The 24,414-nt window shown below is 44.0% G+C and overlaps 1 protein-coding gene across 2 annotated transcripts in view; it reads right to left on the reverse strand.

Annotated features, from left to right (window-relative positions):
- Window positions 1–8,732: 8,732 nt before the first annotated feature.
- NMNAT3 (nicotinamide nucleotide adenylyltransferase 3) overlaps window positions 8,733–24,414 on the reverse strand; it is a gene marked incomplete at both ends in the record, with an annotated part of 70,615 nt that continues 54,933 nt past the window's right edge. Inside the window, 3 exons of one of the 2 annotated variants that reach the window (XM_084231167.1) lie at window positions 8,733–9,073; window positions 15,881–15,963; window positions 21,285–21,468. In XM_084231167.1, coding sequence (XP_084087293.1) covers window positions 8,733–9,073; window positions 15,881–15,963; window positions 21,285–21,468 — 608 coding nt within the window. The remainder of the gene's footprint in view (window positions 9,074–15,880; window positions 15,964–21,284; window positions 21,469–24,414) is intronic. The other variant, XM_084231168.1, reaches the window with a different exon arrangement.

Raw genomic sequence — 24,414 nt, forward strand, 5'->3', positions numbered from 1 at the left:
TGTCAAGCAACAAAAAATACTCTGAAGAATTTTAAAAAGAAGGATATTTAATAGAAGGATTTTCAAGAATTTTTAGGAGTGAAATAGAAATGAAAAAGTGGGACCTGATTTTGGGAGCTGGTTAGGACAGAGCCACCAGGACCTCCAGATTTCAGTCATTTTTAGTCGTCACTGTGTTCTAGATTTAAATTCTGGGGTGTGAGCATTTGGGTATGTCCAGTGATCAAGAGAATTCCTTAAAAGGAACTCAGGGTGTGGTTTGGAAGGGAGAGTGGATGATGAGCCCTCACCAGACCACCCACTCCCTGGGGCACTGAGCCAGTCCTGCCCCAGCCCCTGTCCCCCCAGGAGCAGTCAGGCCAGAGGCCAGCCATGGAAATGGGCAGCAGGGTGGCTGGGCTGGGATGCACTGGACTGAGGTGAGGGACACACAGAGGTTGTAGAGACACAGGAAAGGTTCTCTCCAGCTTTGGTGTGAGGAAGGTGGGACAGAGGTTAGGAAAGTCAGGTCTGTGGATGATATGCCATCTGGAGATGAGAGGGGAAAAGCCTCACCCCACAAATGTCCCTTTGTACAAACTTGCTGTCCTTCTGCTGGGAAGCCTGTTGAGTTTCAGCCAAGTTAGGGCTCCCTGTGAGGCAGTGGGCATTGAGAAAGGGCTGGGGCTGCTGTGAATCCATCTCCAGTGCTTATGCAGCTGCTCCGGAAGGAAAACCCTGGCTGCTCTGCATGATCAGGCTGGAGGGGACCTGCCTACCCATCCAGCTGTGGTTCATTTACTCTGTCCTCTGGGTGGGGACTAGCTCCCCCAGACCAGGCTCATTTAAGCAACTGCGGTGATGATGCAGGGGTGTATGTCTAGCTTCTGGCAACTCACCCCCCTCCCCCACTTGGCCCAGGTCCATGTCCATCTGCCCACAGTGGAGAAGGAATGGCCAACACCCAGGTGCCAACACCCTTACCCCTCCAGGGGCTTGCGTCTTCCCCAGAATCTCTTCCTGTTCCACTGCCCCTAACTAAACAGAATCAAGAGAGGTCTACACAAATTAGTGGGCACCTTTGGATTTTATGGGCACTCACCCGAGTGTTGGAAGTGCCCACGGCTTCTGGCCTGCCTGCCTCTGCCCTTACAGGTCACATGGGCTGGGGAGACAAGCCCAGGGCCAGTGAATCTCTCCGGGCATCTGGAATTGTGACACTGAGACAGACATTCAGGTGGAGGTTGCATAGGCAGAGGAGTGAAGGCTTCTTGATGACGGTGAGCACAGAAGCAATCTGTGGGGGAGGCAAGAGACAGAGGGAGAGGGAGAGAGGAAGGGAGGAGGGCAAAGAGGAGGAAGGTGGCGAATTTCCATTTTTTCTCTTTTCCCAGTTTCTTGGAAACCTTCGTATATGTCCTTTCCTTCGGCTCTTTTCTTTCCTGACAGCCTTGTGACAAAGTGGAGCTCCCATGCCTCTTACTGAGGAAGTGTAAGGAATTCCTGTTTACCAAAAAGTAAAAAGAATCTTTGACTAAGGCAAACAGCAGGAATAACACTTGCCCACAAATTGCTTTGTTTCTCTGTGGCATTGAGTTCTGAAATTCTTCACCACAGATTACCTATTGAAACAGAGAGTGAGATTTTGCTTTGGCTTGTATAAAAAAAGATAATCAAAGCAACCCCCTGCAAAGGAATGAGGAAATGGAAAATTTTAGCCACTCCATGAGGATCTGCTTTAAAAAAAAATTCAATTTACTTAAAAAAAAAATCTAACGCTTACAATCTGATAACATGGATTAGAATAAAAAGTACACATACTGTTTGGCCCAACCCCCAGGAATGCATTCCACAAAAGCACTGACTTGTAAGGGCTGATGTATGAGGGTGTTTATTGCAGCATTGTCTGTAGCAGCCAAAAACTAGGAAAAGACTTTAGATAAGAACTTCCTAAACTGCTTCTTTGAGTTCTGACTTCACATATTATGTGTGTGCATAAAAGGATGTGTGTGCAAACATGCTTCAAAGACACTGATTTATACAAAGTTAAACAGGTGTGTTTATCATGGGCTTTTTGGAGCTATTAAGATGCTTATTCAGATGTTCTTTTATGAAATATTTATTAAGCATCCATCATGAGCTAGAAGCTGTGCTGGGAAAAGGAGTGATGAATGAGACAAAGTTCTTGTATTCAGGGAACTTCCAGTGACCAACCAGAGAGTCATTTCAAGAGTGATGATTTTTTTTTTTTTTTTACAAAAGAGAAGGGCAGGATGCTAGGGCAGGAATGGGCGAGTCTAACTTAATCGGTACCCAGAGAGAGCTTCTTGGAAGAAGTGAAGGCAGAAAACCAGAGAAGTAGGAGTCAGGCTAAAGACGGGCAGAAGGAAGACCATGTGCCAGGTGGAGAGAATGGCATATGCCACAGTGGAGAAAGATGACGAAGAAGAGAAGGGTGGGTGTGTGAAACTGAAAAAAGCCAGTGTGACAGGAACAGAAAGTGAAAGAGCTGCATGGAGGTCTGGGGGAGGTGGTGAAGCTGGCCACCCAGGAGGAATCAGGCCTTCGCCCTAAGGGCATGCAAGAAAAACTCACAAGGATTTTAAAAACAAATTTATTGAGGTATAATTTAAATGCCACAAAAAGCTACCTATTTTCAGTAGACAGTTTGATGAGCTTAGAAAATTGAGATAGTTGTGCAACCACAGCATCTAGCATTAGAATATTCCTATCACAACCCACGCCCCCGAAGTTCCCTTGGGCCCGCTTGCAGTCAATTCCCACTTTCCCTCAGGCAACCAGTCTGCTGTCTGCCTCTGCAGTTTGCATTTTCTAAGAAATACTATACAAAATGGAATCATACAAAATGTTGTCTTAAAAGTCTGGCTTCTTTCACTGACCATGTTTTTGAGATTCATCCACCTTGCACAGGTGTCTGTCACTAATTCCTTTTAATTGCTGAATAGTATTCCATTGCATGGATATAATAATCACTTGATCCATTTACTAGGTGATGAACATCTGAATTGTCCCAGTTTTGGGCTTTAATGACTAATGCTGCTATAAATATTTACATGCAAGTCTGAGGGGCCATGTGTTTTCATCTCTTTGGTGGGTCCCCAGAAGTGGCATTGCTGCACTGAATTGCACCCTTCTGGGGACTGAGTGGTGTGTAAGTGGGGTTCTCAGAGATGCACCATGTGGAGCAGCTCCTCGAGTGCTTATTTGCTATCCCTGCATCTCTGGTGAAGTCTTTTGTTTCCATGATTTCCATTTAGTGACTTGAAGGACTCAGTCAGTTACACTCATGGCAGGAGATATGACAGGGCTAGCCTGGGGAGACATATGTCAGTTGGGGCCTGGAGGACTGCAAGTGAACTCCTTCCTGGGGTGGGGTCCACACAGAATATCCTTCTTCCTCCAGCAGTGAAATGCAGTGCACAGTGGCCATGCCAGAGAAGCCCTTTGGGGCTCGAAACCCGGGCTTTGGATCGTGGACCCTGGTGTAGGCATGTCCAGCCAGGTTACCAAAATTCCAGACACCTAGACAGAAAGCAGATGTTCGTGGTAAATCTCATTGTTTGTACAGACAGTCTAGGCAAGCTGCACAGCAGGATTCAGTGCCCCAGGCAGACAAAACAGCCTTATCAGTTAGAAATGTAGGCTATATTCCAAATGCCATGTCTTGCTGCCAGCCAACGGTCAGCATTGAGAGCAGGCCGGTCTACAAAAGTAAACTCCTGCACATGTCTTGCCAAATCCTTGCATCGTTTTAAAATTGTGCTTTTTAGTCTTCTTATTTTTGAACTGTTAATATTTCTTTACCATATCCTAGATACTGGTTATTTATGAAGTAAACCTTTTGAAAATGCATTGTCTGAGTGTGTGGTTTGTTTTCTATTTTCTTCATAGTGTCCCTTGAAAGGAGTTTGGGTAGGGAGGTAACATGGGCAGATTTGCACGCACACACACACAGACACACACACAGACACACAACAGCTTCACTCCTATGTGGAGAATGCACTGCTGGGGCGAAGAGTGGATTGGAGGTCAGGATTGAAAGTTGACAGGAAGAATGGAGAAAAGAAAAAGAATAACTATAAGAAAGAAAAAATCAAAATCAATAAACAACTATGAACCAGAGACACACTATGGGGGGGGCGGGGAAAGGAGGGTTAGGGGTTAAAATAAAGGGGTTGCAATTGTATGGGGAATATAAAAATAAAATTTTAAAAAAGACATAAAAAAAGAGGCTGCATGTGAGGATGTGGAGAAAGAAAGGCTGACAATGTGTGCAAACACACAGCATGGATTTCCTACAGGAGGAGGAAAGGTAGGGCTCCTTGAAAATTTGTCCACAGAAGACAGTATTATTATTGTTATTAACTTCTACTAAACTGTGGGATTTTAGTGTTCTGATCGTTTGGGAAAGTGGACCAGATGAACTTTAGGGTCTCTTCTATTTTCAATCTATGATGGCAGGAACAAGCTTGGAGGGTTATTTTAACAATTTTGAAATATTCTGAGCTGTGCACCTTAGTGCGTTATTACAGACAGTTTATTAGTCATACATATGTGTATCTATAAAACTGAGATTTGATCCAATAATACTTTCAAGACGGGAATTGAATAGTCTATGCATGGAGACCTTGCAAAAAGTGAAGGCAGAAACACTTAGAATAATATAGGAAGTGCGAGGACAAGAATAAGGAAATTCATATTCATGTATTAACCCAATTACCAAACGTACCTTGCAAATCCAAAGCACAATGGGTTTAAAATGGGATTTCATATCATTCTCTCCCAAGTGACACAGACAGTATTATAAATGAAAAATTCTTTCCTCAGGCTGGGCGACAGAGCTCCTCTCACTTGGGCAGCATATACTATCACAGGAAAAGCTTTATTTAAGGCTGGAAATTCTATTTACCCAGGAGCCCAAACCACTGTTTTTCTGTTCTTGCAAAATAAACAAAACACCCTGGCAAACTAGATGCAAAGAAGGCCCGAGGGAATGGAAAGGAATGTGAAATCAGGTATGCAGGTCAGTGTCAGTGCAATAAATCAGGAGCACAATGGTGAGACATAGTTTCTCCTCTGATACTAAAAAAGGGAGGCTACATGAATCAACCAGACAAAGGGAGAGTACAGAAACTGGGATATATATGTCTATGTATATCTAAAACCTACTTTATTAGCTATACATATACACACACATGCATATACATTTACACATACTTAGATGTAATTATAAGGGTTTTGTGGTGGTGTTATATTTCAGAAGAACACAATGCAAAGGCTCAGAAATGGATGTTTTGCTTGGTGGGAACACACGATACGGGCAGGAATCAGAGATGACAGCATCTCCTCTAGTGCAGGTGGGTCTGGTGTCCTGAGCTTATGGTAAGGCTGGACAGAGAGAGATGGTAGCATGCAAGAATGCCTGGTGTCAGGTGGACACTGTAATAATAAATCCCTTTTTAAAAGAGGTGATGATTAAATTAGTTGATCATGTTGCTCATCTTGCCTTCTGCTGCCTCAGGGCCTTTGTACATGCTGTTCATTCTACCCGAAAGCCAGTGGCCTCCATCCATTTCCAAGTCTGGTGAATTTATCTCCAGGTCTCAAATCTATGCTTTCTTCCCTGCTACCCACACTCAGCTTGATGTTTTATGGAGTCTAAACTCTGTAGAACTTTGAAGTCCCCTTTAAAGAAAGAATAAAAAACACCAGTTTGAAGTTGGATACCCATCTAAGAACCCCCCTCCAGGGTACTGGAAAGGGTCTGGGCGTGTGACAAACAAGAGCCTCAGCTTCATCAGCTTTGTGGTGATACTGCAGCAAGATTGTCAGAGCATGAAGCGTAATTGTCATCGGTGCCTCATCAGAGTTTGTAATCGTGTTTAGTTTTGTGGATATTTACTTCCCATCCATCTTCCCGCGGCACCATAAGCTTCTTGGAGCGAGACTATTTTGCTCATCATTGTGCTCTTATATGTAGTTTAGGCACTTATGTGAGGTCCTCAATAAGCATGATTTGCATAAATGAATCCTGAACTGTGATTCATATAATTATAAAAATCATAATCATAAGTCTACTAGCTTCCCCTCATAGTTCAGGCCCTGGATGTCAGGACTGAGGGTTCAGGGTCCTCAGCCTGTTGGAATCCTCAGCCTGTTAAAACATAGAGGGAATACCAGTATGGGTGCTTGGAAGTACAGACTTGGAAGTTGGGGTGCCCCTGAGTCAAGGATGTAGTAGTTTTTAATTCTTACAATAATGTAACAACACTGTACTCCCCAGAATAAAACTGACTTCATAAGTTGTATGAACTCCCCTCCCACTTCCCCCAAATTAGTCCTTTCTAAGAGCAGACTATGTGAAACCTGCTCCTTCCTGGTTTTCCCTCTTGGCAAAGAGACCCCTCCTCACAGACATACCCCACAGTCATCTTCTTAAGCCAGTGGGTCCCAACCAGGGTCATTATTTTGTACTCCAGGGGACATCTGACCACGTCTGGGGTGTATTTGTTATTACAATTGGAGGAGGAGGAAATAATGCATTTGATCTGATGGATAAAGACCAGGGCTACTGCTAAGCACAGCAGTAGCCCTACAAAGCACAGAATAGCCCAGAATCCTACAAAGCACAGAATAGCCCCTTACAGCTAAGAATTTTTGAACCAGAATGTCAATAATGCCTAAGTTGAGAAATCCTGCCTGAAATCCAAAGTGCTCTCTCTATCACTTTATCTGGACACTACCACTGTCTGTAGGTTTATTTGTCCTCCTCTGCCTTCTATACTCTGCACAGAACAGTGAGGCAGTGTTGCTCAGAGAATGAGGAGGAAGATCTCCAGAGTTAATGTGCTGTAATTTGAATCATAATTTTGCTTATTAAAAATAAAACTAAGACTGCTCTAGGGCTGAATATTAAATGGCAGGGTAATCTTATTACAGTACAGATTCTTAGTCCATGGGTCGGGGTGGAGCCTGGGAGTCTGCATTTCTCACCAGCTTCCAGGGGCTTGCAGATACTGTGACCTGGGATCACACCACAGCAGCGAGATTCTAGGCACTTAGGATTCAGCAGTTAATAAAACAAAGACCCCGGTTCTTCGGGATCTTCTGGGCTGACCAGAAGTGTATTGGCACAAGGAAGGGTAGACAGGCTGAAGTCAGAGGTACTCAGAGTCTTAGAAAATCAGAGCTGGAAGAGAATTTAGATGTCTGATCAAATCTTCCATTTTAGAGGTCAGGAAACTGAGGGGAAGGGAGCTAGTAAGTGATCTAGCTTGCTGAGGCAGCTTTTGGACAAGGCTGTTGGACGCCTGGTCCCCTGAATTGCCAGGGTCCTTAGGGACTTCTGGAGGGCAGAGCTTATTGGGATTCAGAGGTTTCAAGGGTGGAAGTCTGGGGACTTCTGCCACAAGATGACCCTATTACTCTGGACCCATGAAACCCTGATTTCCTACTTTTTTCATCGTCTGTGATAACACACTGGCAAACACGAGATATATTTAGGGGAGCTGTTAGATTTCCTTACAGACCATCTGTGTTTCTTGCACTAAATATGTAGCAAGGATAAACCAGAGCAAAACTATGGAGAAGTCACCTCTGAATGCACCCAGCCATTTAGTCAGCAAGCACAGAGAGCAAATGCCAACAGAATTAGGCTAATCAAAACCACGTCCTAATCTGGAGTGAAATAACAAATCCTGAACACCCGAACACAGACATCACCCAGAGCTGCAGATTAGAGAAACGTCTGCATGGTGTCAAAAAGCAATTGTTTCTTCCACGGCCCATACCGGGAACATAAACTTTTAAATTCATGCCAGTTCGATCGGAACAGTAGCAAATTTCAGGAGTAGAAAGAAGAGCAACAGCTGGTACATCAGGCATTAATAATATAACAAAGGAAGAAAAAAGAGAAACTTTTCATTAGTACTTTTTTGAGGTAGATTTATTATTTATTCCTTTGCCAATATTCAAACAGGCAGGCAGTAATAAAACATTCACAAAGATACTTTAAAATAGTCAAGGCATCTGCTTTACCTCAATTTCCTTTTACAAGACTGGAAATCAGGAATCCTGTGCAACAGCTGGTTAAAAAAATATCTTCAGTATCAAAAATATTGTTTGAACATCATGACTTAGAGTTTAGTTTTGATTTTATTCTCAGCCAGTAGACAGTAGACAATGGTCCATGAGGGAAGGCTGATTGTAAATCAGCAAAGTACTACTTCCAAATTTTTGACTCCTCAATTAGGATTATTTTGTTTGAAACAAGGCATTGACAAAGCCCACTGTTCAGTAATTAGCATCCTGTCAGGTCTCTCCAATCAAGACCAGCACTCTGCAGCTGGTCCTAGTTAAAAAGTGCATTGTGGGCACTTCTGGCCTGACCCTCAGGGGGCCCCTGCTATGCTCACAACCGCCTTCCCTGCACACACTATAATTACCATTTACAGGATAAGAAGGTTTCCTTGTCCAGAGGTTCTGAGAGCTTTTGCCTAATCTGAATGACCTGTCACCCATCTGAACCTATTTGATAAATGTCCATCCTTGGCGATGTAGACACTGGTATATCTTCCCAAGACAGAGAACTCCTCTGAAGAAAGAAGAGTTGAAAAGGATCATTGTCAAAAGAAAACAAATGAATCATGGAAAAGCAAGAAACAAAGGACCCCGGAGGAGAGGTGCATCCTCCCTGGCTCGCCTCTGTCATTCCTCTGGGTGCCACGGCCTTTTCAGGAACCGTCCCTGGTGTAGAGGTTGTGGTCCCTGATATAGGCGATGACTGCATCCTGGAGCAGGTACTTCACACTGTGCCCTAGGCCAAGGGCCTGCCGGATGTAGGTGGAGCTGATGTTGTTCTTCACCGGCTCCGTGACCAGGTGAATGTTGTGCTGGTACCTCTGCAGGATGGGTGAGCCCGAGATGTAGCCCTTGGGATCATGACCAGCCCTGCCCACACACACGAGGCCGAACTTCTCCACAATTTCCTGGATGTGCGTCTCCTTCCAGAGGTTGGGGGTCTCGAAGGTCTTCAGGACATCGGCCCCGCAGAGGAGCTTCAGCTCAGGCATAGCTGGAAATGCAAGGGTATGACAGGCAAGTCACCACCAGTAAAGACAATGTATTCCATTTGAACATTTCTCAAAATGCTCTTCTCTTCTTAGAATGTATTGGGGACTCAATGTCTCCATGTTCATGGTTTAAAAAGAAAAAGCATGTAAATGAGTCTGAAGCTACTTTAAGTAATAATTCAATCGACACATCTTTTGTTTAATCTAGACAAAGTGCCATGTAACACAAAACAGTTTTTTTCCTGTACTATTGTAGGGTAAGGAAAAATGTCAGGCTTTTCTGCCCTCCCGCCATCAGGATAGATGATGGATCTTCGCGGTCCTGAATGCATGCCTGATGGCGGGCACCTGGAATAGGGTGTGGGCCTAGGTAGATGGGATTCACCTGGGCTAAGCCTGTGCTTTTAAGGGCAGCGTCACGGGGACGCCAGCAGAAGCCGAAGAGAAGCTGAGAGAGAAGCAAGAGAAGCAGAAGCTGAGAGAAGGCCGGAGAGCCCAGATAGAGTGAAGACTTGCTGGGGGCTGGGAGGCCTACCAGCCTCCAGGCCCCCCAGCACCCCTGCCTGCTGTGTACTGGGTAAATCCCAATAAAAAGACCTGCAAAAAGCCACTAAGGACTCTGACTCCTTCACCCAGTCTGCAAGGGATCAGAAAACCTGCACTGTGTCCTTTCCTGCCCTTTACAACTATATAGCAAGCGCCTGTGTGTGGGTGCTGGATCTGCAGCCCAGTAGTCTAAAATGGTCTAAAGGAACCCACATCTATGGAAGGTCAGCTTTTGCAAGTCCTCGGATTGAAGAGCTCTAAGCCTCCATCAAGTCACTGTCCTTCTTGAAATCAACTTCAGAATTCAATTTCCCCAGCACCTCATATACTGTTATAAGTAAAATCTCATTATAAAGATAAATTATAAAGGATCCTGTATAACCAAAGGTCTCTAAGACTCCATCAGATGACCTTTTCATCTGTTCTCAATAAAATAAAGCTCTAGAAAAAAACCGATCAATGTGGATAATCCTTTGGCATTCTCTCTAACAGATGATGATTGTGATGATAAAAGAATACCTAACATTTATTGGGGGCTTACTATAAGCCCTGTAGCTAAGTGCTGCGTGTCTAAAATCCCATCTGATCCTCACAACAACTTCACGAGGTAGTTGTAACTACTGTGCCTTTTTTTGTGGAGGGGGAAAATGAGGCACACAGACTGGTGAGTGACTTTCCTGAGGTCACTTCTAGACAGAGGAGTCCAGATTCACATCTGTCCACCAGACTCCAGGAGGAGGGGTATTTGTAACTGCTAGGCTCTGGCGCCGCCTGCTGGCAGGAGCATGCATCACCATGGAGAAGCCCTTTCTTCATGTTTCCTGACACCATTCATGTTCATATGCCTTTCAAACGAGCTAATCTGCAAAGGGAAAGCCGAGTCCATGCTAGAAGCCAGTAAAGAGATTGCTGTTCCTTCTGAAAGCCAATTCTAGCTTTGGTAAATGGCAAAGACTGGGCTCCCAGAGTGCTGGCCTCTCTCAGCTACCAAGAAACCTCAGTTAGGAGCGGCTTAGGACTACCACCTGCTGGTGGTGAAAGCTTATCTAAATGTTAATTTAGGCCCCTCTGTTGTGGAACCTTCGAAGGAATCTGGATGGGGACTAGAGATGACTTTGCAAAGGAGCACTAGACAGCTGTGAGATAGAAAGTGAGATATCTGAGACATCACGGAAAGGTCTGAGTTCTAGCATTAGAAGGGCTCTTATGCTGAGGGAGCCAAGAATCTTTCTTCTCTGGACCTCAGTTTCCCTATCCATGAAATGCTAGTCATTGGATTTCTTTACTCATTTAAAAACACCAGATGTAATTATGCAAATACCCCTTTCAAATACTCTAGCAGAATAATGTTATAATAACATCTTATTGCAACACTTATAATATAGGTATTTATGAATTATCAGGGTTAAGAACTAAGGACTTCAGACTTGAATCCTGGCTCCACCATTGTAGGGTAAGGAAAAAATGTCAGGCTTTTCTGCCCTCCCGCCATCAGGATAGATGATGGATCCTTGTGGTCCTGAATGCATGCCTGATGGCGGACACCTGAAGTAGGGTGTGGGCAGAGGTAGATGGGATTCACCTGGGCTAAAACTGGGCTTTTAAGGATGGCATCATGTGGACGCCAGCAGCAGCAGAGAAGCTGAGAGAAGAGAAGCAGAGAGAATGCTAGAGAGAGCCCAGATAGAGTGAAGACTTGCTGGGGGCTGGGAGGACTGCCAGCCTCCCAGCCCCCCAGCACCTCTGCCTGCCATATGCCTGGTAAATCTAAATAAAAGACCTGCAAAAGCCACTGAGGACTCTGACTCCTCCTTTACCCGGTCTGCTGGATCAGAAAACCTGCACTGTGGTCTTCCTGCCCCTACAGCAATTCAACAGTTGTGACCGCAACTTAAAAATGAAGCTATTAGCAGTACTTACCCCATGGGATGGTTTGAGAGTTGAATGAGTTTATGAAGGGGAATACTTAGTGTTTGGAACAGAGTGTGACATGTGTTAGCCGCCAGCCACCCACATACTTCTCCACTAGTCTATACGCTGAAACATCCACTCTACAGTTAGGGAGTATCTCCCAAGGGCCTTGTCTTTTAAAATCAATAGAACCACACTTATTATTCAGTAACTCACACTTCACTAATGTGGGCAGATCCTATAGCTCACAACATACAAGTAGATGGAGCTGTTCTGCATGTGTGAGGTTTTACACTATTTTCTTTTTCATTCAACGGCTGTAATAAAGCAAGAAGCAAGGGCGTGACCTTTCAGGCAACTGGGTGGTTTTATAAAGTCTTCCCATGGGGGAGTTAAGTGATGTGCATTTAATTCTATTGCCACCAAGGATCCCCCTGCTCGCACAGGTCAGAGAGCAGAGCAGACACTCCCTTTTATTTTTGGGGGATGAATTCCACATATCAGCTTTGATATTAGATACCAGTTGATTCATTAACAATGATATTAAGGAATATTAAGGAATACAGTCTACTCAGGCCTTGCTTAGAGGGGTCAAGTGCCAGCCCACCTCAGCCCCCCAAATCAAAGGCAGGTCTGTGGGGCTGGTGTGATGGATCACGACTTGCAGCAACATGTGCCTGAGCTCCTGACCCTGGGAAGTCTTGGCATCAGGCCTCACAGAGGCCTTCATGCCTTCCTTCCAAGTCCATTCCCACCACTGCTCAAAATCTTTAGATCCAGTGACTGTTTAGTCCAATGTGGGCATGTCTGAAGTGTCAAATACAGGCTGCCAATTTGGTTTGTCCAAGAGTGACAGTAATAGACATGGGGGTCTAAAAGCATTTTGAGGGCAATGTGCTCTGGCTCTGACTAGCGAGGGGTCTGGAGAATCTGGTGAACAGAGATTTCCACAGAACATGAAGATGTGCCACCAGGACCTTTTTCTTGGAACATTCAATAGCTCTAATTCTTAGACGTTGAAGAGTCAGTCCTGGATTCAAATTTCAGGCCAGCTAGGACCCTGGGCTAGTTCTAGCTGATGGGCCTGTTTCCTAGGCTGTAAAATGGGAATAATAACCCCCCCACCCCAGCCCCTGTGGAAGTTATGGAAAGTGAGAGGAGAGAACACAGGGAAATTTCCTGTTTAGTGCAGCGTGTGGCCATGGCCATGTGGGGTGGTGTCTGCTGTGGTGCCCCACAAGAACAAGGGACTGCTGTGTCTAAATAGGAGCATAGCAGGGCTGAGGCCGGGTATTGGCATCTGAAGGGCAGCACCCAGATTCCATCTCAGTGTGAGATGGAAACAGATACGGTATCTGCTGGGGTCCTATGGAGAGGGAATCCTCAGAAGGTCGTTGAGCTGTGCTCAGCCCCCCAGGAAGCACCTTCACAAAAGACAGACGGAGTCGGCTGTTAAAGGACTCTGGCATCATCCATCCCCAAGTGTCACAGCCAGCGGCCCGGAACACAGCAATCCGCACAAGTGTGGATGAGCCCAAGGGCTGCAAATCACAGGAGTGATGGGCAAGCAGGGCTCTGGCAGCTGGAAAACGCTGAGCTCAGCCTGTAATTTGCAATCCCTGAGCAGAGCGGCACACAATAAAATACACAGCACACAAAATGGCCCTTTAGAAATCCGTCGCTAGTAACACACAAACCGCCTCTTCAGAAGTCAAACTTGTGCTGGAAAAACCCCACTACCTTTTTAAATTGCTCTAGATGTTTTCCTCTGGTTGCAAACATGAAATCTGTGTCCATTATGGAACATATGGAAAATACGTAAGTCTTTAACTAGAAAATAACAGCAACAGACACAACTCTGCTTTCTACAAATAAACTGTCCATATTTCAGTGTAATTCTTTAGTCTTTCGATTTAGACATAAATATGGATGTGAAAGTTTATTTACATATTTTTATGTACATAAGATTATATACACAGCATTGTGTTCTGATTTTCCCCATTTTCTTTATGTGTTTCTACAGATCATGGAAACCTTTTGTGTAGACCCTTCATCCTCTGTATAAAGTAGAGTTTACTTACACATTCCCTTATATTTGAACATGGAGGTTGCTTTTATTTTCTGCCACTATAAAAACTGCTATGATAAATACCTGCATAAATTTCTGCATAAATCTTTGTCCCAATTTCTAATTATTTCCCCAGCTAGAGTCCTTTTAGATTCCTAGAAGGGGAATTTATCAAGCAAAGGGCATGAACATTTTTAAAGCCCTTGATATATTTTGGTAAATGGAAAAGCCCTCTTGACAATCATCATAATCTGCCCTTCTTAACAGTTACCTTAGAAGAGAGCAAGATGAGAAGGTTTTAGGGTGTGAATAGAGAGGGGGGGATAAGGGACCAACCTTCAACACAATAGGGCCAAGCAGAGTAGGCTAGTAGCCCCTCAAAGTGTATCTGAAAAGAATATGGGGTGAGCGTCATTGGTGGGAGCTCATCTTAATGACCGCAGCCCGGACTGGTTTCACAGGAATGGAGGCTCCAAATGAACCTCACAGGACAGAAGGGCTTTCAACAGGGGAGCCAAGAAGGGAAGGGGGAGAAGGAGACTGGCTAGGCAGACCTGAGACAGAGATCCTGGAAGCATCTGCAGAAAGGGGAAGCATGAGAAGCTGGGCCCCTCTGCCTAGCATCCCTGTGACACCAGAGTGCTGGGCTCCCTAGCTCTTCCTGGCAGCTCCAGCATCCCCAGTGGTACGGAGTACTCTTTCCAGCCTTGGTGCCTTACTCAGTTGCCCTCAGTTGCTCCTTGGCCCAGAAATGCCTCCAGATCAACTGGTAAGCCTCCTGTCAAAGTCACTTACCCCAGGCAGCCTCCCTAATGGATGTCTGGCCTTACCACCAATCACAGCCTGTCTCTGGCCCAGGGCAGGGAATGCAGCAGACTGGCTCTGTTCTCAGCCTGAGCCCAGAGCCTGGCCCAGGAGGTGCTCCGGGAATGTGTGTAGAACCCTATTAGGAGAAACTGCTGAGTGAGGGAGGACTCAGAAAGAAGGCAGAAGGCTGAGGCTGAGAAGAAAAGCGGGCACTGTGCTCATGATGGGGAAAAGGCGATAGGAGACAGGTGGAAAGAAACAGTGGAGGCAGTTGGAATAAATCTTGTAGAAGCTGATTATGTAAGGAACTCTATGACTCCTTGACTCCTACTCATTGCATACAGTCCCCATAACTAGATAAAAAGTACCCCCCACTTCAAAGTGCCTATTAAAACATCCAGATTCCCAGACAGCAAGTCTGAGGTATAACCTGGGAACTGATGATTTTATACCAAGTCTTGCAGGTGGTCCTGCAGTGAGTGGACCCTGGAGCAGCATTAGAGGATGACTGTGTGACATCTTTCGGACCTGGTGGCATTTTCAAATCATTTTAGAACAGTTCTTCCCAATTTGTGTTCTGGGGAGCACCAATTCTGAGAAATACTGATATGTGTTACAAGGGGCCCCTAGATTAAAAAGTAGAAAGAATGCAATTTCCCCTTCTTGCAGAGTCACAAGCCCATGAACATAGTCAATGCTCTGAAAAGGCCACAAAAAGAAATAATTTTAGGTCTGTGTAACTGCAGCATTCCTGAGCCCATCTGATCTGGAAAGAGTTACCACCAAACAAAGTTGGGAGACCCACTACAGGACACCTGCAGACAGACCTGCTGGAATTTCAGCTCAGTGGGGCTAGGGCTTCCTGCTCAGCCCCTGTCACTTCCTGTCCTCCCATCACCAGTGCTCTGGTCTGTTTGCATGAGGAGCTGTGCACGAGAGTCCCAGCATCCGGGATCCCACTGGAGAAGGAAGGCAATTTGAAATCACAGTGGTCAAAGTTCCATTAAAACCCCAGGAACTGATAACAGGGTAGAACCCAGAGTTAGAAATTAGAAGGGTGATCCAAATTGACTTTAAATTCCCTTAAAACGAGGTTTCCTCTTCTGAGGAAACAATTTAAAAACTGCTATAAGCATTAATCTCTCTGTTGAAGGGTTATAATAGCACATTTTGTTTTTAAAAAGGCTAAGACTTTTAGAAGAACCCTTGCATCCTTCCCCAGCTTGTCCCAGGAGGGCCCAGACTATAATCCCTGTCACAAGCACAAGTCACAAGGGGAGGTAAACCCCCTTGGGCAGGAAACAGCAAACAAGCATCACGATTTCAAGGTGTGGTGGTGAATTGTTTCATTTGACCTTTCAACCTGGGAAGTGTCACCCAAACAGGGGACCTCATAATCCTTATCTGTGACCAGAGGGCAGTCAGTTCTCATGTGACTCCCTGACATCTCCCCTCCCACAATTGGGTCAGCACCCACCTGAGGGGCCTGGAGAGTGAGTCTTGCCATGGTCTGGGCCTTCCATCTGGGGCAGAGATCCAAGCAGCTGGTTGTGATGATGCCTGTGTTGCAAACATAGGGCTCAGGGTGTGTCCACACATCCTACAGTCCCCCACAGCCACCCAGATTTAAGGGGGTCTCAGATTTTAAGTCTCAAAATGCTTCTGTCCATCTTAGATAGCTGAGGGCATACTATTTGCCACGTGCTGATACAAAAAATAGATGCCAACAGGTTCCCATGGAGGGCACAACCCAATCCAGTTCTCTGCCTCCTGTGAGCCCTGGAGAAAGTGGGGAGATAAGCATATTTCTACTTGTTTCACATTTTCTTTCACTATCTCACTTTTTAAAAATGTTGAGCATGCAATTAGGACATGGGCTCTTAGAATCAGACAGGCCTGAGTTGAAAGTACAAAAGTTTCATTTGTCAAGTTGGGATAATAACATCTACTTTAGAGATCTCATGAAGGGGGATGAGCTGTGTCGCAGGAAGGGAGCACTGGCTCCCAGCAAAGACGCTAGCTCTTATCACAAGCCAGGGTTTGAGGAGGAGAGAGGGTGATGGCTAAGAGTCTGGCTTGGACTCTGACTGCCATGGTGGAATCCCAGCCCCCCCACCCGCCAGCTGTGTGACCCGGTCTGTGTGACTGGTTCAGCACCTGCAAAACGAGGAATGATGATGGCGCTTGACTCCTACGGGAGGTTATGAAGATTAAAGGAAGGTGCACTGAGCAGTGTGCAGCCTGAGCAAATCTCATTACTTGTTAGCATTTCAAATATGATTAGACTTACACCAATTTGGCATGCCTGGCTTTTTAAGCCATCTCTCTTTTGCAAATCAAGAGATATCCATGCCTTCTTTTAAAAAATCAAACACAGGCAATTATTATGTCTCATGTCAATTTGACTTCCATCTTCCACCTATTGTACCATGCACTTACTAGAGCTGTATTTGGGACGGAGCAGTGCCTAGTGGAAAAGCATGGGCTGTGCGGCCAGAATGGGCGGGTTCAAGTTTAGGTTCTCCTGTTTGTATGAGCCTGGGGAGGTTGCACACTCAGTGCCTCACTCACCTTGTGTGTCACCTGGTCACAAAAGCTTATCTATACCGAATACTATATGCAAGACTAAGTACCGTATACAGGACCTTACAGCTAAGACCATGATGACAAAGCGCCTCCACATGTTGGGGATGTGGCTGGATGCTGATTTTTTTTCACTTTTTTTTTAAAGATTTATTTATTTATGCATACAAGAGCTGGGGTCCAGGCCAGAGATGAGGGGGGTGAGAGGATCCACCAGAGACAGAGTGGGGAACAGGATAGGCAGACTGACTGAAATACACTGCTGAGGGGAGCAGCGGGCGAGACAGGAGAGGTCTGTTTCGCCATGTGGGTTTCTCCCTGGCTGGCCGGGGATCTATGCTGATTTTTACTGGGAAAAGGTGCAGCGTGGAGGTTAAGTTCTAAAAGTAGACTGCCTGGACTGGAATTCTGGTTCCAACTAGTAGCTGTGGAATTCTGGTAAGCAATCTGCCTCTAGTTTCCTCATTTATAGACTAGGGATAATGACAGTACCCACCCCAGAGAGTTGTTGTGAGGATTAATTGAAGAGTTTAACACTGGTGTAGACACAAAATGTGCCCATAAAATGTGAACAGGACTTAATCTATTCATTCTTAAATACTTAGTACCTAGGAAACTGCTTACCTAAAGTTGGCTGAATTCAGGACTCATGGAAGGAGTAGATGAATAAGTACTTTTAATTCTGCTCTAAATTTCTTCCTAATGCTCTCAGAGATTCAGCTGAGTGTTTTTAGGGCCTAACTGAACTCCAGGTTTCCATTATTGTCTTGTTGAGTTTTGGTAAGCTTCACTCTAAAGATTCACTTTGGGCTGGTCTGGAATCTTGCATCAGACTAAAGTGGATTTGGATTTGTGTTTCACCTTCACTTTCTAACTGTGGGACTTTTTTTTTTTTTTTTAAGATTTATTTATTTATGCATACAAGAGCTAGGGTACAGGCCAGAGATATAGGAGGGTGAGAGGATTCACCAGAGACAGAGTGGGGAACAGAACAGGCAGACTGACTGAAACATACTGCTGAGGGGAGCGGCGGGTGAGACAGGAGAGGTCTGCTGCGCCATGTGGGTGGCTCTCTGTCCTGCCAGGGATAGAACTTGTGCTGCAGAGGCTGCGGATAGCTTCATAGTGCACTGCTTAACACCTTGTGCCACCAGGGAGGCCCCTAACTGTGGGACTTTTAATGTGTTGCTGACCCTTTCAACGCCTCCATTTCCTTAGCCCTAGGGGTTGCTGAACTGACTAGCTCTTCCAGATGTGAAAGAGACATGGTAAATGATCAGTAAAAGGTGGTGATGAGCCTTTAAATTTACTTACGCACAAGCTCCCAGTTCAAATAGACCCTACTTTATCTATTAGCTGAATCTCTGTGCAAGTGATTACTTTCAGTGCCAAATGCCTCATCTCATAGAACTCCACTCTACCTTTGTGGGGCAGTGGCCATTGCTTCTTCCGGTTGCCTGCCTGTGTGGTACCCTGGTGTGCTCAGCCCTGAGTGTGAAGAGTGCCCTGTGTGGACACATTCTCTGTGTCCTCAGTAGGATCAGAGGGACTTTGTGGCAGGAGTAAAGTCGGCCACATTGCATTCCTGTTTGCAGATCACTGGTTCAGAAGATGACTGCAAGCAAGGTGTCCACGTGGAACAGACTGGGGCTCCAACACTTGTTTATTTGTTGTGTGACTGTGATTAACTTAGTCTTTATGAGCCTCAGTTTCTTCATCTGTAAAATGAGGGCAACATAAGATCATATTTACTAAGGGGAACATAAGATGATGAGGACGATAATGACAATGATAATTGACCTCTTCACATGGCATTGTGACTAAGGCCCTCGCCCTAAAATATGGGGAAAAGGTGAGAGAAATAAATTATCAAATACCCTAATAGCATGAAAGCCAACCCATATATTTTTAAAAATTAGATTCAAAATAAGCAGTCCAATAAGGAGAAGAATCTGCAATAAACCCCACCGTGAATTTATAGTGACTCTGTCACTGTCATTATGACATAAATTCACTGCGGACTCTATCAGGAAGGTACTAAATGGTGCAAAGGTGGGAAGAGGCTGGATTTCCACCATTCTTCTATAGCTACCCAATGTTACAATTTAAACAGATTTTCAATAATAAAAATTCTGGTAATTTTAGGAAACATTAGAAATCAAACACAATTTCTAATGCAATGAATGCACTTTGAAGATGAAGCTCACTTCAAATATTGAAAAATATCATAATCAGCCATCTCATAAAAGTGTGTTGACTGTATCAGTGGGTTCTCAACATTGGCTGCACAAAATAAAACATTTGGGGGCCTTTTCAAAATTATGCATGCCTAGACCCTACCCCAGACAAATCATAATCTTTGTGGGAGAGGGTTTGTGTGTAAACATTTTCAAAAAGCTTTCAGGCCATTCCTACATCAGAGTTGAGGCCACTGGTTAGAATGGATCTTGATACTAATTAGACATCTGTTTCACATTCATGTTTTTGGTAATTGAGGCTGTGTCCTCAATCCTGGTCACACATTAGAATCACTAGGGAGCTTTTAAAAATCCTGGTGCCTCACCCCAGACCCAGTCTCTGGGTAAGCCTGAATGGGCAAGCTTGAATCCCAAGGTGATTCAATGTGCAGTCAGGGCTGAAAATCATTGGACTAAAGGATTAAAGGATACAGTTAAAAAAAAGAGTGTGTTCAGGTCACACCTGCATTTTGCAGCAGCAGAATTAGAAATATTACATAGTACTGTGGTCAATTCCTATTTATCCATGAATGGCTTATGTGTTTTGAGGATAAATTATGGGCCAGTGTTATGGATACAGGGAGGGGAGCTAACACTATCAGGCACCTTCCATAAACCAGGTGTTTTGCCTACATCATCTCATTTAATTCACACAGTATCCCAGTGAAGCTAGTGTCATCCTCATTTTATTAGGTGAGGAATTGAGGCTTAGAGAGTCTAAATCACTTACATCAAGTCACTTAGCTAGTAAATTTAGCTCCCAGATCTGGGCCCTCCGCCATGCTACGTCTCACAAGGTGGAAGGGCGAAGCGTCTGTGTTTCTGGCAACGTATTACAGCTAAATGACTTGTTGGATTATCTATTGTTTTGTCTCTCTTCTCCCCTGTTAGCCTAGATAAATGAGAGCTGACTCTATTTCTTATTCTGAAAGGATGATGTAGATGTAAATTTATTCCTTATGTTTAAAAAAGAGAGGGAGCCCATGGACCCTAACAATTAGTTCACATTTTCTGTCCTTTTAATTTGGTAACAGGTTCTGAGTAGCACTGTCACTGCTATATGCTTCTAGATGGTTCTTTCCAAGCAAAAGGTAAGTCATTAGAATCAGGATATGGAAACTAAATGTTTACCTTTAATAAAAGGGTAAACATTTTTCTCCCAAGTGACTTTGAAGATAAGTAAAAAATGAAAACCAAACAGATTATGCACAGGCCTGCCAAGTATTCGACCTTGTCCTTAGCTCCTCCAAATAAATAAAAGACAAGGCCCACAATCTGCAATTCCTTCCAGCAGATCTGGCTGTCACTCCAACAGCCAGGAAGGTGGCACTTCCTGCTTCTCTAGCAAACTCTGCTAATGTTTCCCAGACACAAGTTAGTGGCCATTGTCCTAATAAGTGGCACTTGCAGGGGCTTTTACACAGCAAATTACTTCTGCTGAATGCTAACAGCAATTCTGAGAGGAAAAAAAAGCTGGAGTTAATGTTCCTAGGATTTTTAGGTTTTTCTCCTCTAATTTACATGAAAGTCTAGATTTATAGAATCCAAGATTTGTACAATTTGAAGATGTAGCTATAAGCTGGGCTTTCAATCCAGACAATGATGACAATAGTAAAAGGTTTCATTTAACTGAATATTCTTAGATGGTTTTCAGACAGGAAAGTGCTTTCATTTTTTAAAATCCTCATTAGGTTTTAGAGCCTACATTTTGCCAGTGAGAAATGTGCCTCAGAGAGGTCAAGTCACATGCCCAAAGTCACACAGCTACAAAGGGCAGGCCCTGGAGCCCTGCGCTACAGCCCTCTGCAAGAAGCCTGTGTGTTTCTGCCAAGTACATCTTGAAGATGGTGGCTAGTGAGTTTTCACTCAGGATTTCTCTGAGGAGGAGGCTGCTGGTCTCTCTCTCTCTTTTAGGAGCATCACTGCTCCGATTTTGGTGGAGAAGGCCTCACCAAGGCCTGCAGAGCCCCACTAGACACTGTTTCCCCCATTTATCCCTGGGCTGCTGTCTGCAGACTCCTCCCAGGGCCCGTTTGCCAACCAGAACATACTCACTGTTACCTCAGCACCTTCACAGTCTCCATCCACTGCGCCTGCTCACTCTCCCAGGGGTCCACCCGGATCCAGTCTGATGTCTGCAGAGCCAGCCGGGCCATGGCCACTCGGTGCCGGGCAGCTGCGAGGTCTTTCTTCCCATACTTGTCATTGACAGGTGAGATGATACCCCCGATCACCTGGTACAGTCCTAGGCAGGGGAAAGCAGAGGCGGTATGCATATAATGGTGCACCACCTGGCAGCCTGGATCCGGGCAGGTGATGAAAATCGCTGTCTTGTCCTGAGTAGGAGTAGATCCTGGCATTCTGTGCTGCCTGGGCCAGCTCCCTCAGGCAAGGGCAAAGGCGGAACCATGTGCTTTGCCTCTGAGTCCTCTACAGCCCAGACTCGCGCTTCTGCTGGGAGGAAGTTGGGAGGCTGCAGCCAGGCAAGGCACCCTCACAGCACTGTGGCAGCAGGGTCAGAATATGCTTGAGGAACACCATGACTTCCCTGAGAGGGACATGATCAGGGTACTATCATCTTCTAATAAGATGGGACAATAGTTACATATAGTTTCTTAGTCTAATTAGGGGATGTCTGGCAAGTGCCTGTTCAAATCTTTTGCCCAGTTTTTGGGTTATTTGTCTTTTTAATCATTGATTTCTAGAGTTCTTCATATATTCCAAATACTAGCCTTTGTTGGTTGGTGATATGTATCTATGGCTTGTCTTATAGCACTTTTTATAAAGTTTTCCTTTATGGTCAGTGCATTTCTGTTAAATCTCTGTAGTTTTATTTTTCATACTTGGGTCTTCGTGCATGATGTGAATTCTAGTATTTTCCATTATGGTAGTCAATTACCCACGAACAGTTATTAAAAAGAGCCCTCCACCCCATTCATGCATCACCACATACCAAACATAAAATGTCCATTTGTGCACAGGTCTGTTCTTGTATTTGCCATTCTGCATTGTGGCTCTATTTGCCTGTCTGTGCCCAATGTCACACTGCTTTGATTAATATAGCTTTGTATAACCATCTTAACATATAATTAAGCAAATTGTGACTTACTGCATTTTCCATATCAATTTTATAGACTTTGTCAAGTTCCACAAAAAAAAAAAAAAAAAAAAAGGCACCACTCCCCACCCTCCCCCGCCCCCAACTCCTATTATTTGCTAGGAATCAAATTGAGTCTGTAATTCAATTTACAGAGAACTAACATCTGATATTGTGACAATATTAAATGTAAATGAACTTAATGTTCCAGTTAAAAGTCACTAATTGTCAAACTTGACAAAAATCCTGCCCCCGCCACCCCCCATCTATGAGCATGGTATAACTGTTCATTTATTTAGGTCTTATCTGTTTTTACAGTTTTTCCTGTAGAGAATTTACACATCTTTTCCTATTTAAATTTTTTGATTCCACTGGAAATGACATTTTTAAGCTTATTTTCTGTTTGTTGCTGAAGTACAAATATAATATTGATTTAAATGTTGAGTGTATTATGTAACAACCTTGCTAAACTCTTAGCAATTCTAATAGTTAATCTGCAGATTACCATCTGAAAATGCTGACAACTTCCTTCTCCATTTCCAATCTTTATATCTTTATTTTTCGTGTTGCATCGTTGGAGACCTCTGCTATAATTCTGAATAGAGATGGTATTAGCAGGTATCCTTTTCTTACTCTCATTTTCAAAAGACGAGCTTTCAAGTTTCATTATTGCATAGAACATTTGCTGCAAGTTTCCTCAGATAGCCTTTTTTCAGCTGTGGCATAAACAATGCCACACACTCATTAAGACCCATTTTTAAGTTTGTTCTTTCTGGGTACACTGAATTCATAATATTTTTGTTCTTGAAATTAGGTTGGGTTTATGTGATCTAGTTATAGTCAATAGTGAAGTGATGTTTGTCCCAACTATACTTGGTCATAAAAACTCTTGCATGACCCTCCAACTCTCTTGTAGTGAAACCGAAAGGTTCATAGTGAACATAACAAAGCCATAAATTGGGCTGACTAGGACTCCTGAGATGCAGCATGAAAGGGAACTGCTCTGTAGATCTTCTGAACCTGCAGGAGATTTATTTGATGAGAGAGAAACTTCATTTAATGTGTTAAGCTCCTGAAATTGGGGAATTTGTTTATTGCAGCCTAGCCTGATCTATCCTCACTAACATGTTACCTAAAGAGCTATTTCTTGTTATTCCTACTTTAAGATCTTCTGTCATCAATGAATTTTAGCAATGTTTTCTCTTTGAGTCTTAAAGTGACTATGATTTTTCTCATTTAGTCAGTTAATATAGTGAACTGCATTGACTTCTCTATCATTAAAAATTGCATTCCTGAGACAAACTCGATTTGGTCAAGATGTATTATCTTTTTAACATATTGATGGATTCACTTTGCTTATCGTTCAGGTAATAAGAGAGGCATGTAATTTTCTTAGTGCATAATCAGGTATGGTACCAAGGTTACATTAGCCTTATAAAAACTGTTAGGGAGTTCCCTCTTTTTCTTTTTTCCTTTTCCTTTTTGCACAGAAAAACTGGGGTGTAGGCCAGAGGTGTGGTGGGTGAGAGGATTCACCAGGGACAGAGTGGGGAGCAGAACAGGCAGATCTACTGAAATACAGTGCTGAGGGGAGCAGCAGGAGAGACAGGAGATGTCTGCTGCACCATGTGTGGATTAACTCCCTGGTTGGGGACCTGACTCAGGCCAAATTCAAGCCATAGCGGTGATAGTGCTGAGACTTAACTGCTAGATCACCAGGGAGACCCTAGATACCTCTTTTTCTATGCATTAAAGGAATTTGTGTAGGATTGAAACTTTTGTGTGTGTGTGTGTGTGTGTGTGTGTTTGGTAGTACTCACCAGTTTAGTTATTATAGGCTGGAGTTTAATTTGTTTGAAACTTTTTGACTGCTTTTTTGCTTTCATAGTTATAAAATGATTCATATTTTTATTTCTTCATTATAATTTCGGCAACTTACATTTTTCTAGGATTTTGTACATTATATCTATATTTTGAAATTTATGGGCATAAGGTTGCTCACAATATATTCTTATCTGTTTTGTGTCAACACCATCTGTAGTGATTACCTTTTTATTCTGAATGTTAGTTGTGTATCCTTTCTTTTTTGTTGCT

The sequence above is a fragment of the Talpa europaea genome (assembly GCF_964194135.1).
Source record: "Talpa europaea genome assembly, chromosome: 4".
Taxonomy (NCBI): domain Eukaryota; kingdom Metazoa; phylum Chordata; class Mammalia; order Eulipotyphla; family Talpidae; genus Talpa; species Talpa europaea.